This window comes from Chlamydotis macqueenii, chromosome 10, assembly GCF_036417535.1.
Source record: "Chlamydotis macqueenii isolate bChlMac1 chromosome 10, bChlMac1.mat, whole genome shotgun sequence".
Lineage (NCBI taxonomy): Eukaryota > Metazoa > Chordata > Aves > Otidiformes > Otididae > Chlamydotis > Chlamydotis macqueenii.
The window spans coordinates 16,379,199-16,394,707 of NC_141565.1; the positions used below are offsets into that span (position 1 = coordinate 16,379,199).

General features: G+C 40.1%; 1 protein-coding gene across 21 annotated transcripts in view; it reads right to left on the reverse strand.

The window, feature by feature from the left end:
• MAGI1 (membrane associated guanylate kinase, WW and PDZ domain containing 1) overlaps positions 1-15,509 on the reverse strand; it is a 341,064-nt gene that overhangs the window by 170,335 nt on the left and 155,220 nt on the right. For all 21 annotated transcript variants that reach the window (XM_086755360.1, XM_086755380.1, XM_086755364.1 and 18 more), the window contains exon 2: positions 422-538. In XM_086755360.1, the coding sequence (XP_086611486.1) occupies positions 422-538 (117 nt within the window). The remainder of the gene's footprint in view (positions 1-421; positions 539-15,509) is intronic.

The window sequence follows — 15,509 nt, forward strand, 5'->3', positions numbered from 1 at the left end:
TCTGCTAATGAAACACAAATAAAATCAGGTTTTTTTTATACATAGGTCTCAAATCAATGAAGGAACATTCACCATAATGATATTAATGAAGACTATTTCTAAGACAAGCACTCACTTCATGGCTGGTTTGTTAGGGTTTTTTCCTCACAATAAGCATCACAGACCCGCATCAAACCATGAACTGTTCCAAAAAAAGGCCATGAAAAAGTAGAGGTCAGGGATGAACTGGTTTCCTTTTCAACTCTACCTGAACCCTATCTGCTGTCACACATGGAAGTCTGCCCAAGTTGAAAACTGAGTCTCTCCTGGAGCCGTGCACACCACCACGTGACATGTGCCTCAAAAAACAAACAAACAAACAAACAAAAAAAAAAAAAAAGAAAAGAAATTCTACTACATGTATTCATGTTTTGTTACTTACAAGGCACAGCATGGCGATAAAGGTTATCTCTAATAGTCTGCTGAAGATCGTGATCTGGTGATCCTTTCTGAAACCTCTGGTTGAGATAATGTCTCAGGTCTTTGTTCAGTCTGCTTCCTGCAAAGAAAAAAACAACCATTTATTTATTTCTAAATGCACACAATTAACGTTTCCAATTCAGGCAAATGTTAGACTTCCATTCAGAGTCCGCTAAATTATGGCATGCTGACTTTACGAGCGGAGGCTCATCTTCCCCTACAAATGGCTAATTACCAAAAATAACTCGCTGTAAACAAGAGGTCTCTCTTGTCTCATAATGCATCTTTCTTCCTGTGGTGTTAAACAGATCATCATTCCCTTTTATCACTTATTTGTCTCAGCAAATGGAGAAAGACAGATGACGTGAAAAAGAAGAAAAATAATAAAGGCAGAGTATTGCTTTTGCAACTCACTGGGCAGACAGACAGAATGCAAAGGCTGCTCCCGTTAGAGGTACAGCTGAACATGGCACAAAATCAAACAAGTGCCATACTTTGCACTGGTATCTACCCCAGCACACAGCAGGAGTTAGAAAAGAATTGACTGAAGGCATTAAGAGCACCAAACATGCTTAAAAACAATACAATAATATTCCCACTATTCACTTAAATCTATGTATTTCCCCATTCAGTTTTGAACACTTTCAGAAGTGTGTGAGAATAAAATTAATTTAGTTGAAAACAAAACAAACAGGAAAAAAAAAAAGAAAAAGAAACATAATTGTTAATTAACATTGGTAGCTGCTGAACACCAAACCCTTTCTTGTAGCAGAACATATGACCCATATGAGCAACTTAGTGCAGTCTTTTCCCAGAAATGAAATATTTCCAGGTCTGGAATAACATTGACATTCGTTTGACTGAAGAGCAAAAATAAACCCACAAGAACATACAGAGAACAGGGATACAAACTCTTCCATTCTAAAAAGAAAAGAAAAAACAACACTAGGAAAGCTTCAGAGAAAGCAACTGGGATGATCAAAATCTGGAGCAGCTGCCATACAAGGACCAAGAGAGCGGGCTGGGATGCCGCAGTTGTGGACATTGCTCTCCAATGTGCCCAGAGGGCAGGAGGGGACTGGCTGCTCCTTGCCTCTCCCAAGACAAGGACTAGGAGGCAAGTCTCAAGGGGAGACTGGAAAAGCACTTGGAAGACAAAGCCATTGGGGGTGGCAAAAAGAGATGTAGGAAATCCCTTGAGCTGAAAATGAATGGCTGGTGGCTGCGAGACCTGGGAGACGTAGTGGAAGAATATCAGGTATCTTGCTCTTTTCCTTTCCCTTGCTAGGCATCTTATTTATGGCCACAGCTGCTGCCAGAACGCTGGGCTACATGGATGTTGAGCTGAACCACTATAACTGGTTCTATGGTCTTTTTTAATTTGCATTATGATTTTTTTGATTGTGAATACATAATGCAGATATTGCCTCCATACTTGTTGACACTGAACATGGCATCACAGTTGCAGATTCCTGGCTGGAGCCTCTAGGAAATCACTGCAGAGCAAATCAAGAATAACAATACTGCAAGGGAGTGCAGTTGGACAGCGGGGCTGGGAGGCAGCAGTGGCACCAGACAAACGAGAAGAGTGCAGACCATAACACGACCACAGGCAGGAACAGCCTATCTGCCTAATGCAGTCCTGCAATATTTTAACAGAAACGTTAGTTCAAAAACAAAACTAAGCCCAAGAAACCCTAGTCTGAAATATATTAAGTCAAATTCTAAAAAAATATAATTTGTATTTAGGTTCTCCAGACAGATTTTTTTTGTTGTTGTTAAGATTAAACTTCTTATTGAAGAAAGGAAGGCTTAAGCAACAGGCTCTAGCTATTAAAAGGAGGAACATTTTTCAGGACCAAGATGCTTATTACAGAAACAGCTCAAACAACAAAACTGAAATTCAAGGCAAATAAACCTGGTTCATCACACTTTCCTGAGTTACCCAGCAATATCCCTCACTCCAAGATCAGATTACCAAACCATTTTCTAACAAATGGTCTCTGGTTTTTACACTATACACATGGTTTCCCACCCAGAAGACACTTGGAGGGCTTGGTAGACCTGTGGGCTACAGTTTTCCAATATCAGAGCTGACTTTCCAAACTCCAGATGTTTAATTTCATACCACATCATTTTAGTCCGGAGGGAGACTGGGCACAAAAAAAAAAAAAAAAAAAAAAAAAAGCATATGCTGAAATAATAAAGGATTTCTTTATCTTTTAACTAAATAGTCCATATTTTTCTTTGCACAAGAGAAAGACAAGGTGGTCTCTCAGCAAAAAGAACAAATATGACAAAGTTTGGACATAATGCAAGGGCTTAATCCAGTGAAGAAATTAATGCACTGAGCTGCATGTATCACATAATGTAGGCTTTCTCCTGAAATACCGTATGATTTGTGACTCAGTGATTTATATCACAATAATGTCTAGAGGTGAAAAAGCTCTGCTGAGCCAGAGCTTGTTTGACCACAGAAGATATGCAATTTACTGATGATATCTGCTTTTAGCTTCCCTCTGCGCCCATTCCATCTAGCATCTCAGTCTACTACGGCCCCCGCTGGAAAGTTTGGTTATTTTGTTTATGCAGTAGCTGGGATTTCCCAGCTGAGTCACTGATGCACTAGCCAAGATGGCAACAGCAAAAACAGGGGCTATAGCAATACTTACACTCACGTGTTTGTCTCCCCAGGGAGCTCACAGTGATGCTCATTCCTATTACATTTATTTTAAATAGGGAGAAAAAAGAAAAGAGAAAAAAAAACTCAAACAAAACCCAAAACGCTTGCTAAGCTACTTTTTTTGCTGCTAAATTCCAGAACGTTCTTGAGAGAAATAAAGGCTTCTTGAAGCCTGGATGATCTCGGCTCAGCAGCTGCTGGGACCACAGCTGTGGACAAAAGCAGGATCAGCCCATGCAACTCACTCCAGAGCATGGAAGAAGAAAATGAGCAAAGACAGCAACTAGCACCATGTAGAAAGCTACCAAAAGGATCCACCTATGGGACACATGGATTCTTTACCATTTGAAATGTTTCAGTTCACTCTGATTACCTTTTCCAAAAATCTCCTCAGTCTTGAGAGGGCACATGCTTGATATTAACATTATTTAGTAGAGTCTAGTGCTAGACGTAAGTTTATAAATTCTGATAAATTATTTTTGAGTCTAAAATGTACACACCCACAACTCCTGAGAATTCGAAGGGTATGTCGGTGACAATTCAGCAAACTCCTGTGTGCAAATGGTGGTAGGAAAACTCACTCCGATCCTCAGGGACACTCCCTCTGAAAGTGAGTCTCACCCGCTTATGGCTTCTGTCCAGCCATCACCAGGCTGGGCTGAAGGGCAGGTGTCAGAACTCCCCAATTTTAGGCAAAAGTCCTCCCCTTTATAAAGTCTAATTCCATGCATATGTAGTGCTCAAGAAAATACCTGGCTCCAGTTTCCTTAGAGATGAGCTGTGTTAACTAGAAGTACACTACTACCTTCAAAATACTCCTCTGTTCTCAAGGAGATTGGATTTTATGTTCATTCTTTTGAGATCCTCTCTTTTTTTTTTCCCTGCTAAAAGCATGTAAAGAGATCCTACAGCAATAACAGCAGGGGCACAAAAGATGCAAGCCAGAAGCAGCAGTTTCCACACCGGAGGATACAGGTCTTGTGAGCCAGTGCTCAGCTCTTCATAACCTTCTGGCCAGGTTATGCTGCAAATGCATTTATTTGCCCACAGAAAAGTCACCTTCTTATTTCTGTAATCAAAATTAGGCTGATATATCTTTAGCTTTAGAAAATTAGACATAAAAAAAAAAATGCAAAGATAAATTCTTCCCTACTAAACTCATCAAAAACCGTATTTTAAAGTTTTAGAAGTAAAACATGTTCAAAGACTGGGTTTTGTTAATGCAACAGCTTGCTTCCTTCCCCCGCCCCCCCGCTGAACAAAACAAGTGCCTTTCCTTATGTGAAGATACAGTGAGAGAACCAACTTTCCACAGCTTCTCTCCCCACTGTACTACTCCAAATTTGAGACGCTTCCATCTTAGCATCTGATTTTTTTTCTTTATCTTTGAATGAAACAAAGGGCAACTCGCTGAATGGTTAGTTTTTCTCAATTATTCTTAATATTCTTATACTGCATTTTAGAGTATGTCAGTTGTTCTCCCAAAGCATTACATCATAACAACAACATTTTAGTAGCAAAAACAAACTCCAAGGGGGAAACAAAACATCTCAGAAAAAAAAATATATTACTGACATTCTGAGAAACAAACTATGCTTGTCAATTTATGATAAATATGTAACCTGGATGTTTTTTGTTTAATTAAAAATATTGACTGTTTCTAAATACACTTCTTTCAAGCCCTCTATCCTCTGTCACATATTTGTCCTCCAACAGTTACCTAATATTAAAGTCACTAGAGAAACTACGCTTTGAATTATGCTCTGACGCTTATTGACGCTTATTTCCAGTTTCTGCAGGGCAGAGAGCTGTGTACCAGATCATCTACTGCTCTCTTTGCTGCATAAGAACATCCATCTCCCCCAGAGCACTACCACCAGCACAGACCTGGGGGGCTGCAAGCTTCTTGCCTTATTGACGTACGAGCTTCCAATAAGGAAAGCAGACTGCATAAACGTCCCAGCAAAACCTGAATTTTTTCAAGAAAAAGCTGAGCATGAACATCGCAGGGCTGACAGCACCTTCCTGCCAGCTGGTAGATCGTCTATGCCAGAACCATGCAATATGTATATTCTGAAGATATATTTTCAACTCATGTCTTATGTATTTGGAAACTATCATTTTATAGTTTATGTTTATATTAATCACTGCAGCTGTTTTATCCCATTTCTGTTTTGAGATGGTCGTAGTTAATCCTGATAAATAGCAGTACTCTGACAGAGCCTGTAGACACTGTGCGAAGATGGGTCAGGGTCAGGGCCAGGACACGGTGGTCTCTGACCTATATTCTCCTATAAGCAGGTTTACATCAGGACATGTTTTTGCTCTACCCTTCTTTGTGGAAGGTTACCAACTGCTACATTCGCAGTGACTGATAGCATCTGAACCGGAAAAATCCATTTTCCATTCCTGAATCGCAGCAGAATCCCCCTTTCTCTTGTCAGGATCTCCGTTTAAAGGCATCTTTAGCCGAGGGATTCTCTGCAGGCAGACAAAGACCATTTCAAAACAACAGGGCGATGAAGCAATGAAAGGTTAAAGGCCTCGCTAAAGGGATAAAAGTGCAATAGAGTCATCTGGATTAAGACTCTCTCGCCACCCTGATGTCTACATTGAGAGGGAAGGATTCAATTTTTTAAAGACACAAAGATTGCACATGTTGGATTTGCAGCATAAACCCCTGATTATAACATGCTGTATTTCATCTGAAGATCTCTATCTGAAAGTATTTAACAGACATTAATAAGTTATCCTTGCGTAAAGGCAGCCCTGATACACATATATTTTATTAATGTCTGGAGAGATTCATATTCTATTTCTGGATCAATTAGTATAATAATTTTCATGGCAAGGTCCAGTAGGCAGCAGCCCATCTTAGAAGACAAAATGAAGGCTGAGTGGATTTTTATCATTTAACAAGACCGTGCCAGTAACCACATCACCGTCAAATACCCCGAATCCCAGCAGTTGTTACACAAACGACAATAGTTTGTGCTATATCATTTCATTCTGTCCCATCCTTGTCTTCCAGCTGCTGTCCAAAAGTGATTATAAATAATGGGGCTATAAAAGCCATTCAATAATTAGAAGATTCATTGGCCATATGCCAGCAGTGACAAAAGAGAGCGATTTATGTAAAATGAGTCTGTCACATCTGCTAGATCAGAGTTTCATTACGCCTGTGGCTTTAAGGTCACAGTTTAACACTCTTCCAACAGCCATTTGTTAAGGAGGTGCTGGGGAGAAGAGGTGAAATACATCACAGTTTTGTTTGCCTTTTTGTTTTAACTACTAAGTAAATAAAGTCCAGTACCAACATTTGCTATTTCATGTATCTTGTGAGGTCAAAGACACAAGGATACATAGTAAGACACAAAACATTCTTCATGGTTCGCCAGAGTTCAAATAAGATCACAAAGCAAAAACATCCAGTTCAAAAGTCGTAAGTATTCATGTGGCTTCTTAAATTCAATATAATCTAAGCATGTTCTATCTTCCAGCCACCCATGAAATGAAAGCACCTTGTAAACTCAGAACGTGTTGGTAAATTAATTGCTACTACAGCTTCCGAACACAAGTAAACTTAAAAACCTTTTATGGCTCAGTGTGCTAAAAAGATATTTAAATATTGCCATGGGAGTTCAGCTTAACAATTAACATGGCTCAGCAGACACCTGACTTGATTCCAATTCTATTTGCTTCTCTTTTTTCACTCTGTTAAAAACAAGGAAACAAAAAACACCAATGAGCTTTTATTGCTGGGTACAAACCAGTCCCATAAAAGCCAGATGTTTGGATGTCCTACACAAATGCTTCAATAGCCTCGTCTGTCATTGTCAACGATTGCTTCCACATCAATTGGGAGAGTCTCTGTTGACAAAAACTACTGGTCTGAGAGTAGAAACTGCATCTTTGCTGGAAATGCTACACCCAGTCCCAATCATTGTATCGCTTTAATTCGTACCAGCCTGCTATAGCCAGGCTCCAGACAGATGAGCTGCTCAGATCAGAGCCAGCATGTTTCCGTTATTCTACTAAATCCATAACACAACCAAAGCAAAATGTCTGCCCATCCTTTACCTACCTTCCTGAAGTAAAACATAAAATACTCTCCAATTTTTAGGCTTTAAAAGCCTCTCAGAACAACAAAGCCACATGCATTACAAAATCCTTCCAGTGGAAGGAAATTATGATAAGCCGGAGGGTTATGCTATAAAGAATTGCACAGAGTTACAGGATGAACTACCTACACAGCAATAAAACCCAACTTTGCTGGAGCATGGCTGAGACTTCAGCAGCAGCCCGGCTGCTGACTCAGCAGAGAGCACTTCAGCGCAGCTAGTAATTCCCGTCTGGAGAATGAATAACACTTGGTACTTTATTACTAACAGAACTTCTTAAAATATTATTTTAGGTATAAGCTGTGAACCTGAAGGAAACTTATTCACTCAAAACTTTCAGGTCATGTTTAGAATCGGGAGCAGGCAAGAGCTTTCTTGGCACCGTACCTTTTGGTATCGCTCTCAATCTGCATGGGTGAATGAACCAGCACTGAAGTGGTAATTCAGCATTTGCTGCTACAGAAATGCACTTAACAGATCATAAATCCACGGTGAAACTATTCTACGAGCACCTAACCTAATCTACTTTATTCACAGGGTGCTCCACCTTATTTTCTGTGCATTAACTGTGATTCATATTTCTAGTATAAATTCAAACAAATAGTCTTTCAGCTGAGAAGTGCCAAAAAACCCCACAGAGCTGAAGCTTGCAGGTTGAAAAGCAAAAATATTATCATTTATACACCATTTTGAACATCTGTGACAAATACACTTCTGTTGCCCCTAGCTGAATTCAGATCAGCAATGCCAGCAAACGCAACAGAAAACCTTTGGCCTCTTCTGGTGCTCTCAAGTATCAGCCTTGAAGTTCTCAAAGCTCCTGAAGAAGAAATGTTCCTTTACCCTCTGACATCTTTGTTGCCCAGGACAACCCTGACCTGGGAGAGAGGGATGCCACGCAGCCATGACGGCATCCCTGGAAGAGGAGAGTGGTCTGTCGTGGATGGTTCCTGCCAGGAAAGCTATCAATTTTCCTAGACTAAGTTTGACAGTAGAATTTCATGTAGGTCTGCTAACATTGACAACACTCTCAAAGAACAAGAAAAGATGGAGAAACTAACAGTCTCTCAGCATCACTGCAGGCAAATAGATCCTGAAGCTTTAAGCCACAACAAAATTAAAATACTTGCCAATTCAAACTCTCATTTTATGGGGATTCAAAGGAGAGCCTGCATGGACATAGTTCAGTCATCTGAGAGCTACTGCACGAATGATGGTAGAAATCAGATCTTTCTTCCTCAAAAATAAACAATTGTATTATTTTCTTCCTCAACATACTGAGGTTTGAGTTTGTTTTTTTTTTAAGAGCGCAGTTTAATTACACCTACAGCCCTAAATCCCTTCTGCGTCTGAGCAGGTCAAGTGTCCACAGTGCTGGTGGGTGACACAAACTGCCGAGGGGTTGCTAAAGCTCTGTCCACATGAAAGAAAAACCTGGTTCTGTTGATCTTTGCCACAGCTTTTCTGCAGGCTGCAGCAGGATCCTACCTTAAGGTAAAGGCATGAGGAAGAACACCAGAACATTTTCTGCTCCTCTCTTCTTAAAGTATTTGGCATGTTTTGTGTCTGTACAGAGCCTATATGCATCATGCCACTGAATAAAAGATGACATTTCCCCAGAGAAGGTGGTAATTGTACCTGTCCAGGAAAGTCTAAGGAAAGTCCAGAAGGAGGGAAGATCTAATACATATGAAGCAAAAAGCTGAAAGCATGCAGCTCAAGCAACAAGAATGTACAATGAACAGAAGAGGAAAAAGAAAGGTCAGCAGTATTGACGCCTGTTGGCCAAGGATACCTCTGAACACATTTGAACTAGTCAGAAACACGGCTTTACTGCATCCATATGAGTGCTGGCAGATGTAGAGCCAGACAGGGTGCTTCTTGCCTACAGCATAGTTAATCATGAACCTAACTACCTAAAAGTCGGAGATTAACAGCTACTACTCTGCTATTGACTCATAGGAGTCATCTTTTCTTCCCTCACGCTATTCTCAAGAAATGCTGCAAGCTCTTGTCCCAGCTTTTTGTTTTCCTTTTTCACTTTGAAGAATCCACAAACACAAAGACAAAGAGGGAGCCCAGACTCTCCAGCGGTCTCTGGAAATGACAGCAGAGAGCAAGGCAAGTCAAGAGGAGAGAAGGGACTGGCTGGGATCACAAATGCAGGATATTTTCCTACTAAAATTAAAAATCTTCAAGATAAACCGCAATATTGATTAATAGCTACACATACTATAAGGTTTTCATAGGAAAGCCTAGGGAGACAGATGTGCAAAGAACAAAGTAATGCAACATACTCTAGACTCATTTCCAACTGTGACCTTAAACCAGGCACCCAGAGAAAAGTCTCAGCTCTGCAAAACTTTACAGAAAGCCAAACCCAGAGGTGAACTTAGGGAAGCAGAGACATTCCTCCAAGGAAGGCATTTTGTCTTGCACACAAAGACACTGCTGTGAGGGGGCTTTTTGCACTGTGTGTTCCAGCAAGGAAGAGCAATGAGGAGTACGAAGCAGTCATTTGTGGCAAGAATCGTTGATGTTGCCACGTAGGCTTTTTTTTTAAAAAAAAAAAAAAAGTAAGAAAGAAAAGAAAAAACCTCTTGCACATCCAAAGTGAATGCAGAATGAAATCATTGTAAGAGAGTGGCATGGGATGCAGCCTCTTTCCATGAGCGACTCTGAAAGACTCAGGCTGAGCAGCTCACGCCCCGTCTCCGCTAAGCCTTCCCATCAATGAACACAGACTGGGCTACGTGAGCAACCCAGTCTTCCGGTAATACTTCACCAGGAAAGCACAGTCTGCATAGGAGCCACAGCACAGCATCTGTCACCGACACCTACTCCATAAAACTGTGTTGCACGAAGCAACCTGGATAAGGGAGTGTTGTTTCTTTTCCTCTGCTCAGACTCAAAGCTGCCAGGGAGTTTTCCCTTTCCTAGGATGCAGGGAGGGCTTATGGAAGGCAGCACAAGCAGGGCAAAGGGTGAAGAAGAAATTTTAAATAGAATAATAAGAACAGGCAAATCAAGATGAAAAGCACTTGCAGTCTTTCACTCAAAGGCAACGACTCGTTTCTGGAAATAAGATGCATATCTCTATGTCTCCTGAAAGGAGTTACCATATGTTCTAAAAGCAGGATATAATATTTGAGCTGTAAAAGCCAAATCAGCTTGAGAAACAGCCGGCATTACAATGCTTTAGCAGAACAAGCCCCACATAACAATATGCCAACAAACTCATTTGCTAGAATGGCACTAGGAAAATATTTGCAAAATCTGAAACCCGTTCCCTAAATACAGCATTTGATTCTTCCAGAAAAAAAGGAAAAAAAAAAGTGGCATACATGCCTGTATTAGAGAATTTTGAGTAGCTACTCACATTCTTTGGAGACTTTTTGCTTGCTCTTCTATTTCAGCACGAGTAGTGGGTTTTGGTGCCTTTTTTTTTTTTTTTTAAACATGACCTCAAACTCTTTCAGCAGTCTAGCCAAGTCTCTTTTCATGCTTGTTCTTCCTTGATTGCTGGAGGGACAAACTGCCATTGCCCAGGCAGGTCACCTCTGAATACTAATCACAGCTTTATAGTTTTTCACTCTGCCCTCACTGGCTCCTGGGCATACGTCAATATTAACGGCCTGATTTCCAGAGGTACTGAATACATAAAATCTAAGGCTGAGAACCTGTGATGGTCAGGCCATAAACACACACTAAATGCAGACATCGGCAGAACACTAGAATTTTGATGCTGCTTTTTTTTATTTTTTCCCCACCTCACAAGTATCTCTAGCAGACAGAAAACGTTGGCCTTCTTAGAATAACCAGCTAAAAACCATAATGTGTCCTTTGGAAGCTCTGTCCAAAGCACGTGCCGACTGCCAGCCCATTCTCCAGCACGGCTGGATAATGCGTTCAGCTGTACCAGTGCTTCACTGAAAAAAAAAAAAAAAAAAAAAAAAAAAAAAGTTTTTTTTCCCCACTCTGCAATATATTCATTTACAGAGGGCTACAGATTAATTTTTCAACCTGCTCTAGCAATTTCCCAGAAACACAGTCTGCCAAGAAAACAAATCAGAAACAAGACTTGCTGTGGTCTTTCAGTAGCAAGTACAGGTCCTGTTCCTACTATGTTATTTTCAAAGAGTGTACAAGTAAGTTTAACCTGAGATGGACCCACTTTTGTTTGTTTGTTTTCAAATAGATAATTATACATTTGTGGACATAAGAGAAGAGACATCAAACCACTAACATACAGTGTATAAAGGAAGCACTTTGTGATTTAGAAAGTCACGCTCTCAAAGCTGAAAATAATTATGAGCTAAATCTGTTGGGGAAAAAACATTTAAACATAAAAACATGTATAACAGTTGGGAGCTGTTGAAGCACACTTTATAAAAGGCACAAGAAGCCACAGAAATTGAGTAAGAAGGTCACACTGGTTAAAAAAACCAACCTGGCTTACAGGGAAAATAACTGCAGCTTTTTTTAATTTCATATTGTAGACAAAGGGAAAACAAGATCTAAGAAACTGGACTAGGTCTGCTTAATTATTCTAATTGCAAATATTTTTGTTTTATTTTTAGTCTACCACTGGAACAGTTTTCTGATAGTTAGAGAATATTCTTCATCCCTGGAAAATGTTGCATCAAGATTGAACGTTTTTCTTAAAAAAATATGTTCACGTTTAAAGTGGAATTGATTCAAACTAGTTCTATAACATCTTGAGCTATTACTTGGAAATCTAATTTAGAAAGACAGTGCTGAACAGGCAGGGAAAAGATCTGAAAGAATGGGAGGTCCAACAGCAATTTAGAAGAGTTCAGAGCAAAATGATGCCCTGAGCTAAGTCTTTTCAATTGCTCAGTTGACCAAGAAACTGTGCAAGTTCGGGAAACCTCAGTGGTAAACGCAAAGCATAAACATGCTGCTTCTGTTGTACATGTGACTGAGTACACAGCATTGTGGGTCTCTCTTTTGTGCACGAAATGGAAATGAAATTCCAAAATAAGGTTTTTAAAGCACTGACAGAATTAATGAGTTGCCTGGAGCATGCAAGAGTTACAGCAGGCCAGTTTGTTAGGAGTTTTAATAAAGTACTACCAAATCTTACTGGCAAAACTCAAATTGTTGGCTAAAGTAAAGTGAATGAGGGCGACGTTGCTGTTAGCTATTCCACATACAGTCATGTAAAAAAAAAAAAAAAAAAAGCTCTCATTCTTGGGGCTGTCTCTTCCACGTAGGGCAACTCTTCTGTAATTGGCACATCAAAGGCCGGTCAATGACAGCAGCGAAAATATCAAAAAACTTGCATTCAAAAGATAAAAACCAAATGAACTTGAATAGCTTTGGTCTCTAAACCAAATTTAATACCTCATATAAAGTAAGTTTGGGAATAAAAAAAAAAAAGTACATTAAAAAGCTTACTAGGCTCTGTAACAAGCATCTTTTTTGCCTTGGTCACAAGGTCTTGTACTCTTAATGTGTTTAGGAGTGCCTGTATCATGTTTCTGTCACCCTAACTTTTCCCCCCAAGAAACAAATATGAATATTACAGATGGTAAAAACCACATTTTCTCAAACAGGAAATAAATGGTTATATGTGGCATATAGCAAAATATATATTTCCAGAGACAATAGCTATAAGATCTAGATTTATTAGTGCAGGGCAGAAATTTAATGGAAAACACATTTTTGGGGATAAGAATTTTAATTACAAAGAAACAGCATACAAATGGCTCCTTTATAGTTAAAGCAGAGCAGTTCTCAATAGAATCAAAAGGACACGGTCTCTTTTTGGTGAAAAATAGAATATTGAAATAAAGAGAGAAAAGCTCGACTTGAGCGTATGGCGTGTTAGACATTTTCCATGGAATGTTTTTGATCACAAAATGCCATTTGTCAAAATGAAGACATTCTGCAGGAACGTGACATTTCTGCAGAAATCAGACGCAGCTCTGATGGCATCCTTTCAGATCGCGCCTAGGCTTGGCAGGCTACCCCAGTCCTGGCCATCGGAGTTCATAAGTTCTCAAGTTCACTCCAGTCAAGCCCTTCTGCCCACGTGCCTCAGATCTCTCCTCTTCTCACAATCCTTAGACAACTCATGCTGTAGGAATAAGAATCAGCACACTAATCGGAAAGTAGTGGCTTATGAAAGTCTACCGATACCTAGGTTAGATCTCCACATTGCAAACAAAAAGAGAGCCAATACACCAGTTCAGTTCTGAAAACACCAGAAATTGGCACCTTCAAAATAAATTTTCACAGATTCTAGTTTGGTAGAAAAGGAAATATAGGCTTTTTTGGGAATTGAGGCCTTCCTTGCCTGAGCACATCTACTTAGCTGCGGGCATCTCGCACTAAAAACAATTAAATGAAAAACACAAGACCAGAAGTGGTCAAAACAACAGTTGCTCAGAATTCCAAATGGAAACAAACATTGGTTTCATTCCCTTTCACATTACAGTGTCCAGCAGTAGTCTTGTTGGCTTTCTTGAATATCCACAATGAGTGGCTTTTGGGAAAGATTAACAGGAAGAGTGGAGGGGAAATATTTAATCAGGTTTTGCTGCTGGCTTCAGCTTCATGGGATTTTTCCCATTTTGCAGGACGCAAGTAGACCTGACCATGGTTTATTCCTATTTTTGCCTGGTAAGTGTCAGCTCTCCAGACTCACATGGTTCTAACCAATTTGCAATTCTGCCAGGAAATCTGCATGTTCAAGCATCAGCTTTACTGTCACTGCCATTAAAACCACTAGCCACTTTATTTTTAAAATTATTTTGATAAGCCTTCTGATGACCAAGCTACAGAGAAGAAGAGATGCAATAGAAAGCAATAAAAATCAGCATTAAGTGTCTAAATACTAATTCTTCCTCCTTTTTATTATTACTATTCTTATTATGTTGGAGAGCTCTCCTTGTACTCTCCAAGTTGGATTGCTAACAAACATTTTTTCAATCTCACTTAATCAAATGCATTTGGATGGAGGTCTCACTTATTCTGAAACGGAAAGCTCTAATCAGCTTAGCCTCCAATTCATTTTACGCTTCTCTCGCTTTTGGGAGCACATGGTCAAAGTTCTCAAAGTCCTGCAAAGTTGAAAGACTTTTTAAGCAACACAGGTACACTGGAGCCCCTTCTATTCCATCTGCTACTCGACAAGAAAAATGCTTTGAGGAGGTCTAAAATGATCTAGCAAGAGATGCGAGGCATCACAGTATCAGCCTCGTATTTCTGCTGAGTGAACATCACTGCGGTTTCTGCTCCTATGTTACTTTGGGACTTTGGAAAGCTCTACCTCCACTCATTAAGTCATTGGGAGTTTTTCTGCTGACTTAAAAGGACTTTGAGTCAGGACCTCCCAGCTTGGCAAGAAAAGGTGTCAGAGAGATAGCATGCAAAAGGAAGAGCTATTTATCAACAGAGCAATCACGAATAATGCGCTGTTCCCACTTGAACACAGTCCCACTTTCAGTGTCTGAATCAGGGCAGATAAACAAAGGATGAACTTTGGAAGACAGGTTTTTTGGAATACAATCAATTTTGAGCATAATGAACAACAGGCATCCAGGAACCACAGATGAGCAGTTCACACAGGGAACCCAAAATCCCACGTCTCCTCCAGACAGGAGCCTCACTGTTGTCGGCAGCTTTGTGCTGGTCACACTCCCCCGCTACCGAGCCCCGTGGCAAGGCCCTTGGCTTCATAGAAATGAACTCTGCTTCTGTTTCTGAGCGAGTCCAGCTCTGACCATCTTTGAAATCTGGTGGTTTTGCACACTTCTGTCCTGGGATTTTTAAAATTTTATGCCTAGATATTAATTCATTGGTCTAATTTTACATTTCTTTGGTTTTGGTCTTTCCTTTAAGACACAGCCTGTTTGTTAATTAAGCTTTTAAAAGAAGCTGAGAAGATTGGCTCTTTCGTGACACGATGCTCCCCTGTTGCTGCCTTTCCACGTCTGCCCAGACCCAGAATTTTCATTCAAACCAGGCACATCCAAAGCTGCCGTACAAACACTGCGTACACACAAACCTACGCTGCCAGCACATCGATGGCAGATGCGGCAACGCAGCCTGACAATTGATTTACTCATAATTTGCAAGCCCTTCCAAAGGAACTAGACTTCCTAGCAATCAATGAGAAAATAACCTTGTTAGCAAATAAGCCAAGGGTTTTTTAAATTAATCAGTTCTTTTTCATCCAAACAGTACAGATAATGAAAGAGATGATGACATTCTACATG